This window comes from Muntiacus reevesi, chromosome 16 (assembly GCF_963930625.1).
Source record: "Muntiacus reevesi chromosome 16, mMunRee1.1, whole genome shotgun sequence".
NCBI classification, from domain to species: Eukaryota; Metazoa; Chordata; class Mammalia; order Artiodactyla; family Cervidae; genus Muntiacus; species Muntiacus reevesi.
This window is the reverse complement of record NC_089264.1, coordinates 57,108,305-57,133,620: the sequence shown is the minus strand read 5'-3', so window position 1 is coordinate 57,133,620 and position 25,316 is coordinate 57,108,305. Positions and strand designations below refer to the sequence as shown.

The 25,316-nt window shown below is 37.9% G+C and overlaps 1 protein-coding gene across 1 annotated transcript; it reads right to left on the bottom strand.

The window, feature by feature from the left end:
• Nucleotides 1-1,799: 1,799 nt before the first annotated feature.
• On the bottom strand, nt 1,800-20,719 carry TMEM33 (transmembrane protein 33). Its single transcript, XM_065907113.1, has 7 exons — nt 20,355-20,719; nt 17,967-18,061; nt 17,250-17,437; nt 13,505-13,572; nt 12,461-12,594; nt 8,457-8,540; nt 1,800-7,220 (listed from the first exon to the last, which is right to left on the bottom strand). Exons 1-7 carry the CDS (start codon nt 20,397-20,399, stop codon nt 7,091-7,093), a joined length of 744 nt encoding a protein of 247 aa, XP_065763185.1. The 5' UTR covers nt 20,400-20,719; the 3' UTR covers nt 1,800-7,090.
• Nucleotides 20,720-25,316: the final 4,597 nt, after the last annotated feature.

Below are 25,316 nucleotides of genomic sequence, written 5' to 3'. Positions count from 1 at the left end.
CACAGCTGAGCTACTGAGCATACAATCATAATTATATAATCAATTACATATTATGTATGTACATGTGTATATATGTGATTCCTAGAATGAGATCTAGAAATGAGCACACATCATTTCATGTCTTTGTCTTCAGGGTTTATTACTTAAATGAAATGGCCTGTTACTCTTGCAAGTCTAGGAATGAGTCGAGTTCTAAATTGAAAGAATTTAATGCCAAGTTATTTACCTCCATGTTCAGTTAACAGTACCCTCTTCATTTGAAGCACTGACCTAGCCCCCGTTTCCAGTAAGCCCACCAAAGCCCCACAGTCTGTGTTCAAGGAAAAAAGCTTTGGGTACACGGTCTCCTATAGGAGGGAGAAAGTGGAGTGGGAAAGCAGAATCTTCCTTACCACTTTCCCTTAACCGCGGTGGTCTTTCTATCTCTCTGAGGTCAATTCTTCGGGGGGAAAAGCTTTCCTTTTACAGAAAGACACCAGAACTTTCCCTTCCCGTCATGTTACGCTTACCGTTATAAAACGGTTAATTAAGCCTTTTTCATATCCAGGACTTACTGTTAGTCAACCATTTCTAGTCACTCAGTCGAAAAGACCTATGTTAATTTAACTATTGTTAACTTAATACTGATCTTTAAAAGGATCCTTATCTTTTAGAAACACAATTTTTACTAAGTGGAAAAGAATAGTGAGTTGTTTAAACTAGAAGAAAAAGTAAATAGAGGTAAACATAAGCAGGGAGGACCATGGTAGAGGATTCTGAGGGCTGGATGATGGTAATATGGAAGCCCATCACACTGTTCTGATTTTGTGTGTGTCCAAAACTCACCAGGGACTTACTTCCCTGGTGGTCCTCTGGTTAAGGCTCCAAGCTCCTTGCCAGGGGCACAGGTTGATCCCCGGTTGGGAAAGTAAGATCCCCATGCATCTTGAAGCAACGCCAAAACTCCCCAGAACGAACAAAAAAACACCTCACCGTAAAAGGTTAAAAAAAACAGACAAAATCTTGCTGACAAATCATCTGTTTAGACTGGTGACTCTCAAGGATCTTGGATGACCATTTCTTTGAGGAGTCTCTTCATTCAACCAAGCTTGAGGAATATGACCTTTCCCCTCCCAAAGCTCAAAATTCTTAAACAGTTTCAAATACTCCCATATGCTAAGGGAAAGAGCATTATGAACTAACAATGTTTTAGTTTCTAAGACCTTATATCACTAAATCTCGAGGAAATCAATTCTCCTAAAACTATTTACCTATCAAAATTGCCTTTATACAGCTGATTTCCATTATGCCTCTAAGATTATAATCTCTAAGTGGACAAAGATTTAACTCATCTTTGCAGTGTTTTGCTGATAAGTTATTAAAATTGCCACAGAAAATACCTGCCAACTCTAAATACTTCCCTCAAAAGGAAATATTGAATACATTCTTCTATGTTATCCTGTGTTGACTTATGATTCTGAATATATTGTATGTTGTGAATCATTTTAGGGTTACAAATAACTCAAATAACTCATCCATTAGCCTATAAATATCACTAGATAAAAAAGTACAGGGGAGCGAGCAAGCCAATAGCTTAAGAGAGATAATTTTTCTTTTTTTTCCAGTCTCACCTTAGGCCACATTTTTTTTTCAGTTTCATACTAGATGACGAAATTATACCAGTCTTCTTATTTGTGATGAGCTGAAGAAAACAGAAGAGTTCAAATTCACCTTATTCTAACAACAAGGCCATGAAGCACAACAGAAAACTAAATTCTAATTGTAAATTTTTTTTTGCAACATAACATTTTCAAATCAGCTTAAATCCAGAGAGATTTTTTTATTACACAATTTGATTTTTACATCAATAAAATCTTAGATATAACAATACAGATGAAGGAACAACAATCTAATTTGTATTGAAATAAATATGAGATACACAAAGCACATACAGTGGAAAAGGGTCACAATAAATTATAAGTGGAGACATTATTTTGCTCAATCACCAGAGAAAGCCCTTGACACTTCCAATTTCACACCATCAAATTTATCATTCTTGCTGATTTAAGCAGAACACAAAACAAATATGGATCCCAGGGCTTACTTTCACAGGTACCAGCATAGATAATTTACTACAGTGATCCAATTTGGAAATCAGTAGGGACCAGTAAATCACTGCATAAAAGAAAGAGTGAATGAGGTCCTTTTTCCTTAGTGTCAGCAGGCTATGATTATTATGTTTATTAGATTTTCTTGAAAGGACTTCACATTTCCTCAAATATTCAGGAGCAGTATATTTCCCCTCTGAGCCCTACATTAGCATTTATGTGCTTTGGTCTTGAATACACAGTAAAGATGAATTTTTCAATTTATTTTATAAATTTATATAATCTGGATAGTATTGGCCTGAAGAGTATATAACTCCCCAACCTGTATAATATTAGATATTAAAAATGGATTCAAGAAAAGTTACTAAGAAATGCTGACATACTGTATATACAAATTTAGTTCAATATATCCCATTATATAGAGCACCAGAAGCAATGCATTTATTATAATCAAGCAATTTTCTATGACTCTCTAATCTTTGTGGCCCTTTTACATTTGTTCCAATATATACATATCACAAATGTTGCCTGCCTAAGACTTTGCCCATTTGGTCTCAACTTACAAATAAAAACGTAAGCAAAAATCCATGTCAAAAGCATTTATTTTAAAATTACCAAAGAAAATAGTCAAAGTTTGGAATTTAAGCTGTTATGAACCAAGGGAAAAAAAAGTTAGTTCAAATGTACTGAGTATATATAAGTATTAAAAGAAAGTAGCTTCAGAAAACTATGATGGAAAAAGTAAAATGATTCTTGGGCCTTTCCTTCTGGAATATAAGCTAATTTTTAGATTCCAGCAAAGATATCTAGCAACAATTTTTTTTTCTATCATTTTCTAAGAAAAAGAAACTGTTATAGACCAAAAAAATACTGTACTTTATCTCTGGTCACATCAACGCATATTCAGTGCAGGTGGGTTTTCCTATGTGCACTGCCTAAGAGCAGAAAGACTACTCTAGAATTAATCCCTCACACAGAGACGTGTTCCTTCTAAGCACCCTCCTGAATACCAGCTTAGAAGATGCACGTCACAGAGTAACCACCACCAGGCAACTTCCCAAACACTGGGCAGCTTCTTTCCTATCCTTAATACCAGATCCAGTCACAACTTTCCACCCAGAATACCAGAAGAGGACTGCTCATTAAAATAATTTCTGGAAATAGCTCCTGGATTTACAAAACATATATGCCTTTGGTATACACTAAATCCATTGAACTATGCTATCGTATAGCCTCTCAGAATTCTCTTAATTCTAGAGAAATTCCAGTGAGGTGTTAAAAGAAATTAGCTGTCTCTGTAACTCAAACTGAATTTACAAATCTAGGCAGCATTCCTAATATCCAAAATTACTGACATGCTTTTGTATCACTGTGAAGTCTTAATTTTAAGAGGTGGAACTGGGTGTACCTTGTTTACCTAAGAAATGACCGTGAAAAAAATTAAGTACCATTTCCTATATACCTGAAAAGGAAGGTGAAAGAACAATTCTATAACTGACATGCTCAGGTAACTTAGGCACTTAGGGAACAGAAACAGCAGCGAGACCATGATCTGAGTGACACCACTAACTGCGGCCTATGCTATTTACCTGGGAAGCAGGTATTAACAGGGGACTTAGTCCAGCTTTTGAACATCTTTGTATTTAAAAATGTACTCAAGAGTAAATGCCTACTAAATATTTACTGCATGCCGAATAATTACATATTAAAGAGAAGCATGGAATTCAGGTCCTTATTAGTTTTACGGCTGACTCAGGATTTAGAGGCATTTAACCTTCCAACCTGGCATGAGAAACAGCTGGGACGACTTGAGGAAGGAGTGCCATCTACTGCTCGTCAGCGTAACTGGTGACTTTCTCCCTTGAGGTTTTCATCACAGAATAAAAATCAGCCTCAATTTGGGTGACAGCATTAAGCTAGCAGATCAAAAAGGGGTTTGGGTAGGGGGTGGCAAGGAGCTTCAGACCTATGTTAATTAAAACACATTCGTTAGCATTACATAAGGATCTTTACCACATCCCTCAAAATTAAGTTTCATTCATTCCGATCTCAAAACTTTATTTAAGAAATTTCTCTTTGGACTGATGCTAAATATTTAAAATTCATGAGGAATCAAGCATACAAAAGGAATACAGATTCTTTGTTAGAATAAAGTAGACTCTGTATGAGGCCTACGTCTGCCCAAGGTTTAATATTTAAGTGCTAGGACAGCACCACTATACAACTTCCTAACAATCAGATATTCTAGATGTTAAATCAACCTTTTTTAAACACATAAAAATAAATTCAGCTATGCAACTGTAACTTTTCCTAGTACACTCATTCTATATACTCTATTATAATAATTTCCTTTTTTGTTAAACATTTTGCATTGTGTAAATGACATCCAAGACGTACAATTTTATTTTTTTGACCTCGCGGCATGTGAGATCTTAGTTCCCTGACCGGGGCTTGAACTCGCACACTCTGCATTGGAAAGGTCTGGAGTCTTAACCACTGGATCACCAGGAAGTTCCTGTATTTCCTTAATTTTAACCTGATAAAGTTACACTGTACTTTCAGATGTCAAATTAGCTGACTGTGCATATTCATACTGCAAAATTCCTAACTACAAGTTCACACAAACTAAACATCTGGTAATGCTCAAATTGTAAGACTTATTTTTCCATGAGTTTAGTGAAAGGAAAGTGAAAGTGTTAGCTGCTCAGCTGTGTCCCACTCTTTGCAACCACCAGGCCCTTCTGTCCATGAAATATTCCAGGCAAGAACAATGGAGTGGGTTGCCATTTCCTTCTCCAGGGTATCTTCCAGACCCAGGGACTGAACTTGGGTCTCCTGCACTGCAGGCAGATTCATTACCCTCTGAGACACCAGGGAAGCTTATTTATAAACCAAACTTTTCTTTAAAAAATATATTAGAAGTATAATTCCATTATATGATAAAAGCCTCAACTTCTGAAGCACAGAGTTTTAAATTTTAATAGTTTTAATGTTAAATTCTTTTTGTGAAAACCCACCTAAATTATTTCCTTTAGGAAAATCTTTTTGATCAATAATAATTTTCAAAATAAAGAAAAAAAATAAAACTGGAGGCATACTTAACATATCATTAAAAGAAACAATCATGGTTAAAAGAGAACACAGAAAATCAATAAATGGAAAAACTGGTAAAATGTAAGTTCCACATCTTAGTAGTTAATAGTATTGTCCCAGGGTTAATTTCTTAGTTCTGATAAATCTTGTATAGTTATAGAATCTGTTAATACGAGGGGAAGCTAAGTAAAGGATATACAGAAACTCTACTATTTTTTACAACTTTTCTACAAATCTAAAATTATCTCAAGATAAAAAAAACTGTAGAAAACAAAGAAACTTAGTAACTTAAAATATAAATACGCCTTCAGCTGCCATAATTTCTTGATATAATTCAAATTTTTAAAAACATCATTAGAAATAATATATTGTTTACTTACCATTAAAGTTACTTTATTGCTCTAGAAAATTTAGTTTTTAAAACCATCAGCTTACATACATAGTGATAATGAGAGTGCCCCCCAATAATCGACTGTGTATTGAGGCTTCTCTAATTTTGAAGATAATATTACAAAATTACAAAAATAGCTGGTTACAATATCAAGTAGGTATCACATTTCTATAGATCAAAAAGTTACATAAAAAGAAAACTGATGTTACTGCTAAGTCACTGAGTATATTTGAGAAATCCAAATTACATGCACATAGAAGAAAACTGGTTACAAAAACCATTACATTACTCTGCACTAACATTTTGCAATGTTTTAAACATTTCCAATCATGCAATTAATAAATAAAGGTCAGAATGAATTTTAAAAAGGAGTTGATGGAAGCTCAACAAACGTGTTTCACATGTTAAACAACTCAAATCACAGTTGCATAATACATCCAATTTCTCTAAATTTATCCATGCATTACAAGACTGAAATGCACACGATTTCCCCCACAACTCCTCTGGCCCCATTCCCAATCAATAGCCTTACCTATAAACCCTTCTATTTAATCTTTTAAATGAAGTTTGATGGGTAAGCATGTATGATCTTCATTATTATTTCAGAATAGATACAAAGTTCAGTCATAGCTCAACCTTCACTGACATTCCTTTCAAAGGGCACCTGAACTGGTGCAACTATCTACGAAAATTCAAGCCTAAGGAATGGAGAAAACAGGCAGTCAAGAATCTGATCTAAGTAATTGTATCCACAATCCTGAAAGGAGGATTTACTATCTGAGAAATGTTACTCAACCTGTCTCTGAGAGGAAAACTGTATGACTACTGCTCCCTGATGTAGATGCTCCAGTGACCCCAAGTATTTACCTAGCTGGTTAACGACCTTTCAGTTGGGTCTTTAAGAAAAATAAAAAATAAAAAAAAAAAGTAGAAGTAAATATGAAAACAAAATTTTGGAAGGTCATAGTATAAGATACATAAAGAAATCCAAAATAAATGTGTCCCAATGAAGCAGTACAAAATCTACATAAAAGCACTTTGAAATTAAACACAGGAGGAGGGATGTGTTTTTGTTACAACCATCAACCAAAATTACTGAATGGCAAAAGAATACTGTCTCAAAGTATACTGAATTTACATGTTAATATTACCATAATGAACTCATGCCAGATGTAAATTCAGGTTACCAATTAGATGAAAACGAACTTTTAGAGCTATTTTTAGCAGACAAATGTACTTCATGATAAAGGCACAGCAGCATCTGAAGAATCCTGATACATTTATCACAAGATCCAAACTTCCTTAACTATTAACAACACATCACAACAAAGTTTCTCAGCAAGTGTTTGAAAGGCTTGATTTAACATGCCAGGAAAATGATTACTTTTGAGATGCATTTATGTAAATTATGTAAATTGCATTGAGGTCAGTTTTACACCTGGAATTCACCATCCCTAGCAGAAGTACCAGCAGCTAACAATGCTTATTTGTATTATATGTAACTTAGCTAGACGTCACACTATGCAACTGTTGGTGCCAGTCTGCTTATAAAGGCGATGCTCTGGAGACAGAGTCTTCTCACAAAGAGTGGGCAAGCAGGCTTCATTATAAGGTGCTCAACAACAATCCTCAGTTCATTAAACAAGGTCCTGCAACATAAAAGTTCTTCTTTCAGAAATTCAATGAAAAAGCAATGTGATTCAAGAGTAAACGCTGATAAAGGACTTTCCCACTAAAGAATCTGAAGAAGTAATAATCAGGATGTACTTCAGGCAACATACAGAATTAAAACTCCCCAAATCAACACCTGTGTCCTTTTTAGGGAAAATATTCATTTAATAAATGGCTCTCTAAGGGCTGAGGTTAGGGATGATTTGTATTTCCTTCACAGTTGAGTCATATAATCTTCACATCTGACTTAGGCAAATTCAACTAGGTCTAAAAAAAGAGAGCAAGAATGTGAAAGTTATCTAATATGAGCAATCCCTCCTACCATTTCCTTAAAAGAACATACTGCCTCTGAGAGCTTTCCTCATCCGAAAGATGGGAACATGTACTTATTGGAGTCACAGTGAAGTTCCAAGGAGGCAACAGAGAAGATGCTCTATAAATGTTGCTGTCGTTCAGCTGCCGAGTCGTGTTAGACTCTGTGACCCCACGGACGGTAGCCCATCATCACTCCTCTACATCTAAAAAGTACTAAGTTCCAAACTTCTTACCCTGAGGCTCAAGAAGTTTTACGACATGGTTCTAATATACCTTTTAACTCTCTGCTCTAACCACGCAGCACTCAGAATCTCCCTTACGGTCCAACAGGTCTACACACGTGCCCCTTAAACTGTTTTCATCTTCGGGCCTCTGGACTCGTGCTCCTCTTGTTCTACCTGAAACGCTGTTCCTTATTCTCACTGTCTACTGGAAGTCTTTAGTCCTTCCAGGACAAATTAAAACACTTTGTGAAACTTTCCTGGGCTCTTCTCTCTTCTGGCTCAGTGATCTCTCCCCTCTTGCAGACCACAGTACTGACAGAATAACCACGACAATTCACCACAGGTTAACATGTGAAGACCTCATCCTGCATTACTGTTTCCTTTCTTATCTGCGATGTCTTTCCTCAACTAGGACAGTACCAGGAGGGAGACTTTTGTCCCACACAGTTTTAAATTCCCTACGCTTTAGCACTGTTTTAGATATGGTCAAGAAAACTTCAGTCTTAATGGCTGAAAAGCAGGCACCTCCTCATCAATCCTAGAACTTAGATTCGCAAAACCATTGCTTGCTTCCAAATTCTAACATAAAAGTTAAACAAGTCTTAAAAGTTACAAATGGTATATTTCACAACACTATTAATAAATAAAACAGATTTAAACTAATCACAAGCTTACCGACAATATGGATTTCTTCGAGAGGAGTATCGAAGAGTAAGGAATCTGTAGTATATAAAAGGCTGGAACAAACTTCCTTGACCACTGAAATAAATAAATACAAGGGAAATAAATACACACTATCGATTCATATGTATACTCAAAATTTAAAGGCAACTTAACTGGATAATGTGTTTATATATTAATCAAATGATCATAATAATATCTATCATATCTAAGTCCAAGTTATTCATGTAGGTATTGTTAAATTTTTTAAAGCTACTAAATAAATTAGAAAATGTTATATAAATGCTTCAAAAACTGCCACTAATAATTGGTAATCAAGTTTTAAAACTTTTTATAAAATATTTAAAATGAAAAGTAGTTTATTTGGTATAAACAAATAAGAAAATTAATAAAACCATATAGGCTCACTAGTAAATGTGAGTATAGGCTAAACATAGCCTATACTATTTATTTTTCTTGGTTAAAATCACAATCATAATACCCCAAGAGTCATATACATGTTCATGAAATTCTAAGCCTGGAATCTTTTCCTAGGAAAAACTATCTTAAGATGTTCACTAAAACTACCACAAATAAAACACGGCAACAAACTGACGGTCTCCAGGCAAGAATACTGGAGTGGGCAGCCTTCTCCAGGGGCTCTTCTCCAGCCAGGGACTGAACCTGGGCCTCCTGCATTGCAGGCAGGTTCTTCACCATCTGAACCACCAGGGAAGCCCCGTGGCGTAGCAGGGCTAAGTAAATGATATGTACATTTGATGGATTCAGTATGCAATTACTTAAAATCTTGACTACTGAAAACTATACAGGAACGCTGAAGAAAGCAGGATATAAAGCTATACATATTATTACAACTATATTTTAAAAATCTGGAGAAGAATAAATGCATCAAGATGCTGAATGTGGTTTGATTTTTAGGTTAAATTTTTTAAGCCTCCCCACTCACCCTTGGCAGAGCCACATAGCTTGTGGGATCTTAGATCCCTGAGCAGGGATCAAATCCCAGCCCCCTGCAGCAAAATCACCGGGTCCTAACCACGAGACTGCCAGGCAATCCTCCTTTTTAGCCTCCCCGCCCCCCAAATGTATTACTTTCGTAATAAAAATTTACATGATTATAAATTTATAACTAAATATATCTACTTTCTCCAATAAATCATGTGATAAAACTTTAACTCTGTAAATTGAAAAACAGAGGCATTACAGAACACATTAAGTAGAAAAGAATATTCAATGAAACACAAAATTTCCATCTCCAACTTAGTTCCTTCCTCAAAGTTATAGCAGTCTCTAATATATCCTTCCAGAAATTTATGTAAATAAGTGTATATAATGGCTAACACGCAGTGCTCACTCTGAAATGCACTGAACCCAGTTAACTCTAGGAAGGAAGTGGTATTATCATTCCTATTTTAAGGATGAAGAACCCTGTGGATGTACCTAGAGTCTGTCATACAGAGGGAATAAGTCAGAAAGAGAAAAGTTAAGTATCACTTATTGACGCACACATACGGAATCTAGAACAACGGTACTGATGGACGTGCTCGCAGGGCAGGAATGGAGAAGGCAGAGAACGGACAAGTGAACACAGGCGGGGAGAAGAGGGTGGAATAGAGCAAGCTGAGCGCAGCGCTGACACGCACACCAGCACGTGCAGACAGACGGCTAGCGGGAGCTCTCCGCTCAGCTCAGAGACCCAGCTCAGCGCTGGTGAGGACCGGGAGGGCTGGGGCGGGGACGCGGGGGCAGGGTCAGGAGGGAGAGGACACATGGACACATCGCCATGTGCAGACAGACGGCTGGCGGGAGCTCTCCGCTCAGCTCAGAGACCCAGCTCAGCGCTGGTGAGGACCGGGAGGGCTGGGGCGGGGACGCGGGGGCAGGGTCAGGAGGGAGAGGATACATGGGGAATACCCTACACAGTTCTCGACCAATTTAAAATTTACTGTATCTTAGCAACCATCCTCTACCACAACACACAAATTATCTTATTCTTTTTACAACCTGAAATATCCTGTTTTACGCATGTACTAACAAGCTCTCTACTAATGAACAAACCCCAAATGATCATCCTTTTATCTGTCTTTGCACATGCGTGTGTATTATGTAAGATAAACTAACTCACAGACCACATGTATAAGATAAACTCATAAACTGTTCACTTCTAAATACAGTTTTATGCACTATTGCTACAAATTTAACTTAATAACAAGGCCTTCTAATATTAGACTGTGCTTCTACCATGAAAGGTAGCATTTAAGGAATGATGACTTGAAATGTTTAATTTTATAATGTGTTATATTAAAGTGACATACTTGAACCATTAATAGCTTCTCTTGTTAGGGAATTGAATAATAATTTATTAAAATATTTTTATTTTAAAATATTACTTTTTAAAAATAACAACACAATTCTTCTATTTAAATATTTTGGTAAATTCTCATTTCCTTTACAGTAATCTTAAAAATTAAAATCAATTTGTACATTGTAAGTGTTTAAATAAAGGACTAAGTACCACAACTGACTTAATATACCAATATAGTAAAAACTTGGTATGCCAACAAAAAATTCCCTACAGTTTCAATAATGACGTTTTTTAAGTGAGCTTGGCATCTCAGCATTTCATAATAACTCTTTTCAGCTTACTTGAAAGGAGAACAAACTGTTCTGTTTATTAACCTGAATAGACATCAATTATCTCCACATGTAGAATTAGTTTTGGTAGCTACATTTTAACTTTCACTCAGGTACGTAAAACAAATCACAGAACCTGGGGACACACAAGACCAGGTGACCCAAAAAACAGAAAAATGAGCAAGAAAGAGGGCAAAAAGTTCCCTTCACCAATTAAAATGTTTAAGTGTATGATGAGGATCACAAAAAAGATGAACTAACTTCTAGGGTGAAAATTCCAAAGTTGAATAATAGACAAATACAGTTGCATCAAATTCCATACTTAATATTCATGGAATGTTACAACTGGAAGGATTTTGGCAGTTACTAATTTCAGCTACTATTAGTTTTTTAAATGTAGAAAACCAAGGCCCAGAAGGCCTAGTTAACGGTCAAATCAACCAGAATCCAGCTCCCTGACACTCAGTAAGAAGTTTTTCCATTGTGCCATTCTAGGACCCTATTTAGATTATATTATCTAGTTTGGAACCCCACAGCTTAACAACATGTGGTGATCCTGGAATTTTCAGAGGAAAATATCATTTACAGCAATGGTATAGATGCATTTATGAGGAAATCTAGAAAATTCTCTTACCAGCTTTAAGAAACAGTGCTAAGGAAAGGAGTAACTGCTGGTATATAAAAACCTCACTAGTTAATCAAGGCAATGAACATTAAAATGAAATATTTCCTTTTTTTTAAATGAAATATTTCATAGAAAAAATGTTTGTTACAAACTAATGAGATTATGGAAAATAGGTAATACCGATCTATTAAAGGGCAATTTGGTACATGGTCTATTAAATATAAAATGTACCCAACTTAGACTCAGTAAAAGTATATATAGATTCACACAAAAGTATAAGCAGACAAGTAAAAAAAGTTTACTGCAGCAACATTTGGGAAAGTAAAAATCTGAAAACAAATGACCATCAACAGGGCAATGGATAATAAAATGTAGCGTAATAATATGATGGAATACTCTACAGCAATTTAACAAAACAAACCAGAACTGTGAATGTCAAAATAAACAGGTCACAAAGAGTCGGACACGACTAAGCGACTTCACACTTTTTCAAAATGTTAAATAACTCATAAGGAATAATACAGACGACAAATTCCTAGTTCTACTACAGTCAGCTACAGCAGCAGTGCTAGCGTGGTGGTTCTTGACTATCACGTGAGAAGATGACCGCTAAGGTTCACCTAGCTCTACATGTCAGGATTTACTTCAACAGATTTAGGCAGCATAAAATTTGAGTTGATACATTTATCATACTCACTTAGACACCAGCCTCCTAAAACAAATGTATCTTTATTCTTACCTGAAAAGCATAAAAACTGTAGCAGGCATCAAGAATATTTCATTGCATGCAATGAATTTCAGAATATTCTGTTGATTAGCGCTTAATTTATCCAAGAGAGATCTCAGCAGGGGTAAACTATTTGAACCCTTTGCCTTAAAATGTAAGAAAACAAATATTAGAAGTCATGAAAGCATTTTTGATCACTCAATTATTTTCTTTCCTTAGATAAATGGCATATCTAACATGCAATAACCACCAAAAGACAATTATTTGAAAATGATGATACAAAAATTTACAAACTATACATTTAGGGACAAAAGTAAACATATTTTCCTGCTTTACTGTATTTTCTATCTTTGAAGAATTAAATAGAGAACTTTAATGAAAGCCCTTTTCATTCACTAATGCTTTGTTTTCCTTAAGAAAGATTAGATTATTCCACTAAAAGTGGTGGTGATTTTTCTCAATCATAACAAAATCTGGCTATGCAGAAATATAAAGTATCTGAAATTCCTTAGTTAATTAAAGCTAGAAATCACAAAGTTCAATTACTGCTGTAACCCAAGAACTATGGAGATAAACAAAAAGGCCAACACAAGGCAAATTTCTGGGTATTCTAATTTAAACGAGTGCACATGCAGTCAATCTGCCTGGCACATGGAAGTTATTAGGCTAAATGTTGCGACTCAGGAATAAGAAAATGTTTTAGAAAAGCAGTAGTTTTGAACATCAGTGTAAAGAAATTCAGTACACTCTACTCATCTAGTATGTTAAAATCACTGACAGAACAAGAGACTTCTGACAACTTATCAAATGTATTTCAAACTTCAGAAACTCATCCAGGAACTGGGCAGTGATTTTAGATACAATCCATTAAGACAAAATGTACTATTTTATTGAAACAATAAAAACCGCCAAAATTTTCAAATCACTAATTCAGAGCAAGTCTGTAAGGGACATAGGAACTTTCTGAGACATGCCCAAATGTCTTAGAACTCAAATTTGTGTCAACTACATGTAAATCCGGGAGACAAAAGGCAAGGCCAGCAATGTTTTACTTACATCAAGGATCTTTTTTGTGTACGTAGCAGCATGAAGCAAAGAAAATAACAAGACTGGGAAAATACTCACTGAAGAAAATAATTAAGGAAAACATTACAAATTCATCAAGTACTTTGCACAATAGGGTATGTATTATGTTCAAGTATACAGATCTGAAATGGCATCTGCTAAAATGAGTTCAGTGATGGCTTCTGTTTCACTGATATTTTATAAAATGAAGTTTTTATTTTTAATCTGTAAAGAAAGTCATTTTTTTAAACCTATAGTTCTTCTTATGAATAGTGAAAGTTTTTTCACCTATTTCCAGTATATAAAATATTGTGAACATTTGCTAAATTAAATTAAGATCTAGGCCACCTCAAAGTGATAAGTAATATGGCTTTTAACCCCACAATAGTCACTCTGGACAGAATACCTTAGCCATCAAGTACCAACACAGTCTTTGTACTGCTTTCATCAACTTAATAATATAGCGTAATGGTTTAAAAAGTAGTTCCCAAATATTCCTCATCTATAGATCTTTAACTCATTTTTTCCTACAAGGACTTCATTATTTTGAGATACTGTTCAATCAAGCTTATAAAAGCTTGACTATAAAGTCAAGCTTTCATGGTTAAGGTATTCTCAATCTGTACAAATAAAATAGACATTGTATATACACCTGGTTTATATATATACTCAATTGAGAATCTCATCAGTTTTAATTATAGACATGAGCAAAGAATTGTTAACTTTCATTATTTGGCTTTTTGTGATAGCTATTATATACAATTTTCTTTTAGCTTTTTTAAAAAATGGAAATTGCTCAAAATATTCTATTTATCCCAACTTCTGCTAGGTTGATCACAAAAAACCCCCACTTGTCCAAGTTATTTCCATGAAATGATATAGACTGTTAATCATGAATGGCAAAAAACACTTGTCCTCAAAACAGCAGTAATTTCTAAAAAATAGTCCATGACATTTTTCTACACCAACTGGAAGCTTGGTGTGAGGGAACTGATGACCACAACGACACAATCTGAGTATTAAATTCATTATAACCATAACTCATCATCTAGGACCCAAAGGTTCCTAGGTTCCCACTGGCAAGTAAAACACTGGCCCACAGCCGAGTGCTGTGAGAATTCTAACTCTCTAACATAAAAGTTCTCCGATTAATACCCTGACCGAATCTTCCCTGTCACTTATAAGAATTAAATAAAATGTCAATTTCCTGAGAAGAGACCATACATATATAAAAATAGCTTTACACTTTTAACAGGATCCTAAATTCAGAGTCAAGATATCTGGGTCTCATTCTTGGCTCTGACACTAACTTCATTTCCCTAGGCCAAGTTCCATCTTCTGTTGTATGAATTTGCAGTGATCAAAGCTAGGGGTTTCTAATAAGTCCTATCTCTAACATTCTATAGTTCAGAAATCCTTGATAAGAGACTCATAATCTTAGCATTCATTGTTAAACTATTCAGAAAATTCAACAGACAAAGCTGCTGCTGCTGCTGCTAAGTCGCTTCAGTCGTGTCTAACTCTGCGACCCCATAGACGGCAGCCCACCAGGCTCCCTCGTCCCTGGGATTCTCCAGGCAAGAACACTGGAGTGGGTTGCCATTTCCTTCTCCAATGCATGAAAGTGAAAAGGGAAAGTGAAGTCGCTTAGTCATGTCCGACTCTTCGTGACCCCACGGACTGCAGCCTACCAGGCTCCTCTGCCCATGGGATTTTCCAGGCAAGAGTACTGGAGTGGGGTACCATTGGCTTCTCCAAGGGACAAAGAGTGTGCAACAGGAAAAGGACAATATATCACCTTTCTAAGAGCAAAGATCACAACATGACTTTGGGCTCACTTTTACTAATGTTAATATCGAACTACTTTAGGAATCAGATTAGTATTTTTTGCCAATTAATAGCTTATGTTATTCCCACTGCATACTCCCCTCCTAGTAAGAATTTAAAGAACATTAAATCCTTAATCTTCAACATTCCCTAGAGAAGGCATAGCAAATAACTGGACAGAAAAGGCAGAGGAGAGGTTGTCCTCACTGTCATGGAATCATCTGACAGCATCTCAAGATTCACTCAGTAAAACTGTCCCAGAGGTCATAATTGATGTGTTCAATTTGCTCTACATTAATATCTAGAAAAAACAGTTTCTACCATTTCTATTCTTCTCTTCAAAAAAACTTTAAACTACTAAGGGCAGAAACAAGAATCTCTAAATAATTTTCCATTATATCTCAGAAAAGCAAGAATTTTAATATTGCTGATTGTAACGAAACTCAATGAATGTGGCTGATAAAAGGTCAATCCAATGATATGTCAACAAATGTGCTTATCGCTTACAGTTGTAGTACAAGGATTATCTAGTGAGTTTTATCTACATTACTATTCACTTGCCAATGTGATATCAGGCAGGTTATTTTACACTCCTTGAGCCTCAGTATACTTATCAATAACATAATGCTCATAATAGTTTTCTTTAGAATGTTGCAAGGATTAAATACATCAAGTTCATATACACTGGCAAAATAGGTGCTCAGAAAAATTTTCCTTCCATTCTCTTTTCCTTAAGACTTGTGTTAGAGACATATTTTATTTGCTTTCCATTATGTACAGTTGTATCATAAATATTCAAGAACACTTAAGAGCAGTACTTCTTAAAGTACAGAATATTTTCCTGAGGGATGATTCAAGGCGAGCTGGGTAGGGGGGTGGACAACCGATTAAAATGATTAAGTTTAGGAAAGACTGGCAACTCTTAGTCTCACAATGCACATTACCCTACCAACGGTCCCACAGTAAAAAATCTGTTTAACGATGTTAAACCTATTGCTTCCCAAACATCAAACTGCAGAATCTCTTCCCCTCCATTTAAAATATACCTATTATCCCACATTTCTGAAATGTATAAACATACAAATTCCAAAAATCCAGAGTCTGTCCTTATTTTCTACTTTGTGCTGTGCTGAGTGGCTCAGTTGTGACTCTTTGACCCCATGGACTGTAGCCCGCCAGGCTCCTCTGTCCATGGGGATTCTCCAGGCAACAATACTGCAGTGGGTTGCTATGTCATGCTCCAGGGGATCTTCCCAACCAAGGGATCAAACCCAGGTCCCCTGCACTGAAGGCTAAGTCTTTCCCATCTGAGCCATCAGGGTGGCCTGTCCCTTCTCCAGAGGATCTTTCCAGTCCAGGAATCGAACCAGCATCTCCTGCACTACAGGCTATTCAGAGCAAATACTAACTTCTTTTTACTTTATTAATTATCTCATTCTCGGCTTAAATGTAAGTTATTTCGTGATTAATTTCCTTTTGTTTCTAGCTTACTGAAAGTTAAAAGACGGAGCTAAGGATTTCTCTTTTCTTAAAGCAAGACATCTGGGCATCTTCCCAAAGAAGGTGTGAATTAAATGAAAGGAACTTACATATTAAAATAAGTCCTCCCTGAGCTTGTGCTTTGAACCTGAATTTTGCAATGTCCATTGCTAACAGAGACGTTTATAAGATCAAATATAAAAAGTTTAAAATTCCCAATCACCTTTTCAAAATTTGGACTTGACATTTTAGAGTCAGAAACTCTTACACTTAACGTTATCTTCTTTCAAATGAAGTGCCAACAAACCAACCAACCCAAGCTTCATGGAACACCCTCATTGCTGAATCCTTCCAGTAGCAAAAAATAATCAAAAGTGATCTCCCTACATTCAGTAGGCAATTTCACTATCAAAACGGTAAAAAAGGATACTTGTAACAGGGTAGGAATTGACAAAGATGAGTGAATACAACAGGTAGTGGCAGCTGTCCTCCAACAAAGCCTGGGCCAGGAACGCTCTGCTTAACTGGAAGTGCGGCAATCTCTGGTGCAGCCTCAGAGCGCTAGTGAGAGCATTTGCCAGCAGAGCACGCTGGTAAAAGCTCGCTGCTTCATGCAACCTGTGAATTACGGAGGAGAGATCATCAGGAGATGTAAACAGCTACCATACCTCTTCCTCCTTTGTGAATTGCATCATAATTGCACAACACCTAATACCTAAATCTATGACTTGAGCATAGAAAAAAAAAGTATGTGATTCAACTGAAGCTTTTTAGAAGCATCATTGTATACATATACCCAACTGAACATCCATTTCTACTGAAGTATAACTGATGCACAATATCCTACTGCATTTTCTAAAGCAGCCACTCTTCCTCTTAAACACTCAAAACAGCAAAAAAAACATGACCTCATCCCCACATTCATTTTCTCTCAGATTTTCAATGTGGTGTTACTTTTCACAAAGCACATAAAATATACCTCCTGTTGGTACTATTACTAGAATATTAGTACCTTTAAGGGTGAGACATCTGTTTTATTATTTATCAAACCCCTGGCTGTTTAACAAAGTGTGACATCTAAAAAGGTATTCCAGAAAAAAATGACTGAACAAGTGACTACCAACGGCAGAAACACGGCAATACGTACCCAAGCAGAGGCAGAACGAAGAGAGCCGAGCAGTAAACTGTGAACAAGCGAGAAAGCCACATCGCTGTGTCCAGTTTGTTGGCCATCATGAATTGCTGAATTTAAAAGGAAAAATGCTGTAGGTAAATGAAGCTTGCAAATTATGTTCTAAAGGATGACTATTTTGCAATTTTATTCCTATTCAAAATGTCTCAACGCTCCTGTAGCAACTGTTTTTCTAGGCATAACTCTCAGGGCAAGTGTGTCTTCATCAGTGAGTTTCTTCCTTCTGAAAGCTCCCTGACAAGTCTTTCACTGATTTCTGTGGCCCTAGATGAACCATCCACATATCACTTTCTTCTCCACTTTTTCTTCATTCTATCTTCCCTTTTGCTGCATTTTGCTAAAAGATGTGTCCATCACACAAATTCAGTAACTTAAAATTGATTTTCTCAAACTGAATTTCATAGTCAAATTCTCAAGTGGCTTTTACACTTTTTGATAGAATCTACATAAACAATTTTTACATCAAGACCCAACATAAACATGTGAGTATATAAAGTAAAAACAAATTTCACAAAAACAACCCTTACTTTTACTATGTGTGATGGATTCTGCTATTTTGTATTCTATTTAATGTTTTAGAAACAATGTTTACACAAAAAGGATTTCAAAATAGGTTTTAACCTGGAGTCTCAAACACTGCTGGAAGCAATCTAACTTTAATTCTCTTTCAAAAGAAGATATAAAAAACTTTGGGGAAAAAATGCAAGTGTATTTTAAAATTCAAGGATGTTTTTAATTTTATTGCAGGCTTTCTAACAGTATGCAGGTAACTTCAGATACATGCCTCTGGGTTTATTCTATCCAAACCTACCACATGTTACTCTTGTAAATTTAAATGTTCACCAGTAAGTCAAGTGGAAAGATGAAACCAGCTTACAGTGCTCAGTTTCTCTACAAATATTCGGACTCTACGCAATTGTCTGAAATTTAATTTTAGAACATTATGCATATGCATTTTTTACTACACGGTTAAAAAAAAGATCTAAGAAAATGTATTGATTTACATTTTAAGAGTGAACTGACTATGATTCAGGCAAAAAATATCAATGGATCTTTGGGTGAAAAACATATTGAGGTGAAAAATTATTCACATAATCTTAAAGTATCATGACACAGAATACTTTTTATTCACAAAGAGAGTAAGTTATCTTTACAACAGAGAAATCTGGTGGACACCACCAAAGCCAAATGACCAAACTCCAGTGATGGGATAAATCAACATAAAATGCTTCCTGATAGATATATGAAATGCCCTGAGAAGAATGAACTCTCTCTTATTTACTATTCTACCAAGCATTTAACCTGAATCTAGTGGGGGAAGGGGGGGAGACAAAAAATTAGACAATTCCAATTTAAGGAGCATTCTGCAAAATAACAGGTCTGGACTCTGGTAAGACAAAAATGGTAAGAGAAGAACAAGGGAATTATTCCAGACTAAAAGGGACCAAAGGCCAGTAAACACACTGCAAGCTTTTTGACTGAGTTTGGATAAGGAAGCAATTTAAAGGACAATTGAGGAAATTTGAATATGAATTGTACATTAGGTGGTAACAAGTAGCAACGTTAAATTTGCAAAATGAACTACAAAAATTTTTGAATTAACTGCATTGTGGTCTACACAAAAATATTCTACATAAGTACTACATTATGGTACATTATGTACATTAGTACATAAGTACTAATTATAATGAATGACGCATGTAACTCTGAAATGGTTCAGCAAAATAAAAAGGTGTGCACAGAGAAAAGATGCTGCAATTTAAAAAAAAAAAAGTGATTTGCTGAATTCACATATGCCTAGTGTCTTAAGTACAATTATGCTTCTGGTACAAAAAAAAAAAGACAGTAAGCAGCTGATATGCATCCTAGGAATAAAAGTTTACATAAGCTTAATATCTCTCTTAGTAAAATGACGAAGGGGGAAAAGAGAAAAAACCGCTCTTTCGCTTAAAAAGGGGCAGACCTGCTCTCTGCCAGCACGCAAGTGCGGAATGAGGCGTGTGTCACAGCACAATCTCAGGGCGCATCTTCAACCGTGGGACCTAGGGCAGAGACCGACGGGTGGGAAGAGACGAGAAGGCCCGCTCCTCTGTCCTCGGCATGCAGGTGGGCACACAGGTGAGGGCCACTGCTGGAGGCCCGCCTGTTGTCGCTGCCGAAAGGGAAACTTGAGCTCCGTCTAACGTCTTGGCTCACGATCGACTCTCTCCCCACCCCCACCCCAGTCACCAATCCCAGTCCCGAAAGCAAAGAGCCGGCGGAACGCCCGGGACCCGACCTCCAACACTCCCAGCTCCTTCCTAACTTGCAAATCAAGCCAAACGGTCCCGTCCGCTCACTTACCACTGCGCCCGCCCCTTGGGGGCCGTTGGGGGCCGTATCCGCCATGGGGGCGCTCACACTAGCGTCTGAGACGCTGCACTAGGGAAGGGAGAAAAGGAGGAAGGTCAGCGCCGGGGCCGCAACTCCGGGAACCGGCTTCCCTGTTCTCTGCGCGAGCTCCCGAACCTCCACAGAGCAAAGCTCTCGCCGCTTCTGTGCAGCGGACTGTCCCAAGGGCAGCCGCACCGGCCGGGAAATAGCCGCTTGGCACGGGCCAAGACCAAGGCTGGGTTTCTAGAAAGACCGAGACGAAGGCGGAGCTTCGGAACAGGGCCCAGCAGGACCGACCTGACGCCACCGGCTCCAGGTTATTGCCGAACCGGAAGTGCTCGCTTTGCTTCCGCGGGGAAGAGGCGGTGACGCAGGAGCGACAGCGGCGCGGTGCCCCGAGGCATGACGGGAAGTGTCGTTTTTCTCGCTTTGGCTTCCCGGTTGGTGCGCGCCCATTGCTCTGTAAGCTAAGAAGCCGGGCAGCCGAAGCAGCTTTTCTCTCATCGTCCGCTCTACCCGTGGCCAAACCGCAGAGGCCCTCTACGCCCTGACACAGAAGCCCCGGAAATGTTTTCTTTGCCGTTGTCTTTCAGAAGCCCACGAAGCTCTTCGATGCTACCTCTAAAATGAGTTAGTTCAACAAGCACTTAAATGAGCGCTGCTATGTGACAGGCTCCGTACTTGGCAAGGAATGTTTCAGAGATGGTTATGACAGGCTGCGGGAGAGAGAGGAGAAACGGCAGTCAGAGCCCAGTGCTTTCTGTAATGCGTGCAGAGGCGGAGTTAATCACAGGCGGCCCCCAGGCGGGGGTCGGAATCAGAGGGGTTCCGGAAGCGTTCCCAGAAAACCTAATTCTGGCGCAAAGTTTTGAAGTACAAGAAGTTGGCTAAATGGGAGGGGAATGCAGGCAGCAACAGAACGTGCCTGAAGCAACTGGACAGTTGAGTATAACCACAAAGATCACTCTGGAAACAGGATAAGGGGATGGTCAGAAGGGGCAAACCCATAAGCCCACCGGGGGCAGGCTTCCCTGGTGGTCCAGTGGTCAAGAGTTCTTCTTGCAATGCAGGGGACGCAGGTTTGACCCCTGACCTGAGAAGGATTAAGTGGGCGGCTAAGCCTGTGCCTTGCAACCCCTGAGCCGGAGCGCAGCGACTGCGGAAGCCCTCCTGCCCTAAAACCTGTGCTCAACAAGGGAAGCCACTGCAATGAGAAGCACGTGAATCGCGGCTGCAGAGTAGGCCCCGCTCACCGCAACTAGAGAAAGCCCATACCGCCAGCAGCGATGAAGACTCAGTACAGCCAAAAATAAATCAATAAATAAACATTTTAAAACACCAGGGATTTGCGGACTTCTCTGGTGGTCCAGTGGGCAAGACTCTGAGCTCCAAGTGCAGGAAGCCTGGGTTCAATCCCTGGTAGGAGAGCTAGACTCCACAGGTCACAGTTAATGGTTCTCATGCCACAAATAATGATCTTGCATGCCTCAAACAAGACCCAGCACAGCCAAAAACATAAACACACACACACACACACACACACACACACACACACACACACACACACACACACACACACACACACAATCCAGGGGCTTTATAGGGAGGCCATTGCATATACAAGGGGAAAGTGATGGGTTTCTGAACCAAAGCAGTGTTGTGGGGGAAGAGAGGCGGAAAGATGACTTGGAGAGGCTATTCAAGATTGGTGGTTGACTAGGTATGAGTAGGCTGGACAGGGAAGGTCATTTCTGAGACCTAGAGAAGAGCTGTAGAGAAGGAAGACTCGGAAGATCTGGAGACTGAGAATAAAAACCTGAGGGTTTTGGAAGGAGGAAGCTGACTAGAGATACACAGGCAGCTGGTACCACACTTGAAAAGCATGACTCCTTTTTTTTTCCTGGCTTGCGGAATCTTCGTTCCCTGCCTTGCCAGGCCTGCTGCTCAGTTCTGTCCAACTCTCTGCTGCCCCTTGGCGTGTGGCCTGACAGGCTCCTCTGTCCATGGGATTCTCCAGGCAAGAATACTGGAGTAGCTTGCCATTTCCTACTGTAGGGGATCTTCCCAACCCAAGGATCAAACCTACGTCTCTTGTGTCTCCTGCATTGGCAGGCAGATCCTTTACTACTGTAGCCAGCTGGCAAGCCCTTAGTTCCCTGAGCAGGGATCAAATCCAGGTCGGTGGTCGTGAAAGCGCAGAGTCCTAACCACTGGACAGCCAGGGAAGCCCCAATATATTCCTGTTCGATTGGAGAATTTATTTGATTCTCTTTTGTATTATAACCTGATAATTTTATATTCTTATCAAAGGTCTCACATTTCAGAAAGGAAACATGAGAACATGGAAAGTAGAAGAAGGTAGAGGACTTTCAATGAATGGCCTTATACACTGTATTTACAATTTATTTATTTATTTATTTTTAATGTATTTATTTATTTTAAAACATTATTGGGTTTCTTGGCCCCACCTGGTGAGATGTGGGATCTTAGTTTTCTGACCAGGGATCAAACTGGGACACCCCCCCCCCCCAGTGAAAGCACAGATTTTCAACCACTGGACTGCCAGGGAAATATCTGTATTTATGATTATAAAAAAAATTCAATTAAAAATAAATACATTAAAAATGGCCATAAAATAATACTAGTGTGGAATTAGTCCACTAACGGACTAATGTCCACTAATAATAGAAAGACCCATCAGTGAATGCTAAAACAATTGAGAGAAATGTTGATGGCATAATATTGACACAATTCTAAAGTATCACTCCAGAGATTTGTAGTTTAAAAAAAAATGAATCTTCTCCATGGAGAAACATGCCAATTAAGCCTTAATCAAGAGATCAAATTTAGCACCATAAATATAGTGGGTTATCCTGACACTGTCTCCTGATGTGGCATAATATTTACAATATTCTCTAAAGAAATTCTTGGCAGAATATTTACTCCAAACTCAATCCAGCCCATCTAGACCTAGCTTCCAGGCTAGGGAAAATGTAACGAGACAGAGTAACAACTTAAACAACAGCATGAGACAAAAATCAAAATGCAGTTTTGATTTCTACAAAATAACTGGCAAGGATCCTTAAAAAAATAAGTATCATTACAAAAGGTGAAAGAACCATTCCAAATTAAAAGCATGTACAAAGTCATAGCAGGGCTTCCCAGGTGGTTCTGGTGGTAAAGAATCTGCCTGCTAATGCAAGAGATGCAAGAGACACAGGTTTGATCCCTGGGTGGGGAAGATGCCCTGGAGCAGGAAATGGCAACCCACTCCAGTATTGCCTGGAAAATCTCATGGACAGAGAATCCCAGGGGGCTACAGTCCACAGGGTCACGAAGAGTCAGATACGACTGAGCATACTCGAGCATACACACATGCAAAGTCATAACATGTTTGGTTTGGTTTGATTGTCTAGGTTCTGGGTTGGGAGAGAGCAATAAAAGAAACTTGGAGACAATTATAAATTTTGGACACTCGATTATAGAGTGAATATTAGATGACATTGTGTGACTATTAATTTTTTTGAGGGATATGTGATTTAGAGGTAAAGTTTCAGGATGTCTGCAACTTATATTCAAAAGTGTCAGCAAAAAAAAAAAAAAAATGGATGGACAGATAGAACAAAAGCAAATGCAACAAAATGTTAATAATTGCTCAGTCAAGATGGAAGAGTATTGTATTATTCTCTGATTTCATCTGTGTTAAAATTTTCCACATTAAAAAGCTTGGAAGAAAATAAAAGGAATTTTGTTATAGCAATGTAATGCCTTCTGAGTTTTAGTATGCCCAAAATCATCTGGTAATTTATTATCAGGTATTATATATAATATTCAATCAACTGACAACTCAGTTCTTTTTTTCAGTGGTATTGAAAATAAACAATTGAAAGCGAACAGCAGCAGGATATGTCACTTTGGCATAAGGGTTATTTTAGGCTGAAGGCAATTGAGAAGCAGCAATTGAGAATCTGTTCTCCCCTCCATTTGCCTAAAAACAGAGCATAAATTTGTGAAGTTCTGCCTCCTCCTCTCTCTACCAGGAAGAACAAAAGTTACCGGCATCAGCGCAGACATGGCGCCAAAGCAATCTATGTAACAAACTTTACTAACCAGCCCTCATTTTCCACTGGTTCCTCTATATAGCTGCCTTCTCACAATTTGCCACCCTAGAAACTCAAAAGTCCTTTTCCTTTGTGTTGTCACTTTCTGTTAAGATGCTGCATATGCCAGAGTTTTAACCACCCACTTTGAGTTACTCCCACGTGTATGAATCATGCACGTTATAAACTTTCCAGGTTAATAAGCTTTGATTTTCTCCTGTTGCTCTTTTTGTCCATCTAGTTTATAGGACCGCAGCCAGTGAAACTAAGAAGGGTTAGGGGAAAACTTTTTCCCCCCATTCAAAAGTCACTGAGATTGCAACAGGAGTTGTTTACATGGTTATTGAGTCAAATTTTTTCCTAAACTCTAGCCTGGTATTTTAAATTGTCTCTTTGTTCAGTGCCCTAGAAAATTTGACAGCTACTAAGACTCAGAAGATTGAGTAAGGTGCCTTTCTTACAGAAAGAAAAAGAGGTTGGGAAAGAACTAGTGTGACATGTTCTCAGAGAGATAACTTTTATATCCTTATCAAAGGTCTTACATTTGAGAAAGGAAACTTGAGAAAATGGAAAGTAGAAGAAGGTGGAGGACTTTTAGTGAATAGCCTTGTACACTTATTTATGATTTACTGTTTGTTTATTTTTAAACTTTTTTTTTTGGTGATACCTGGTGGCATGCCAGATCTTAGTTTTCTGACCAGGGATCAAAATGGCGCCACCTGCAGTGAAGTTTATGGTTTGGTCAATTTCATTAAAATGATCAGTGCCAGCAGATATTTCAGAAAATCTTTTTTTTACTCCCTGGAGTCCATGTGTCACAGAAGTTAATCTC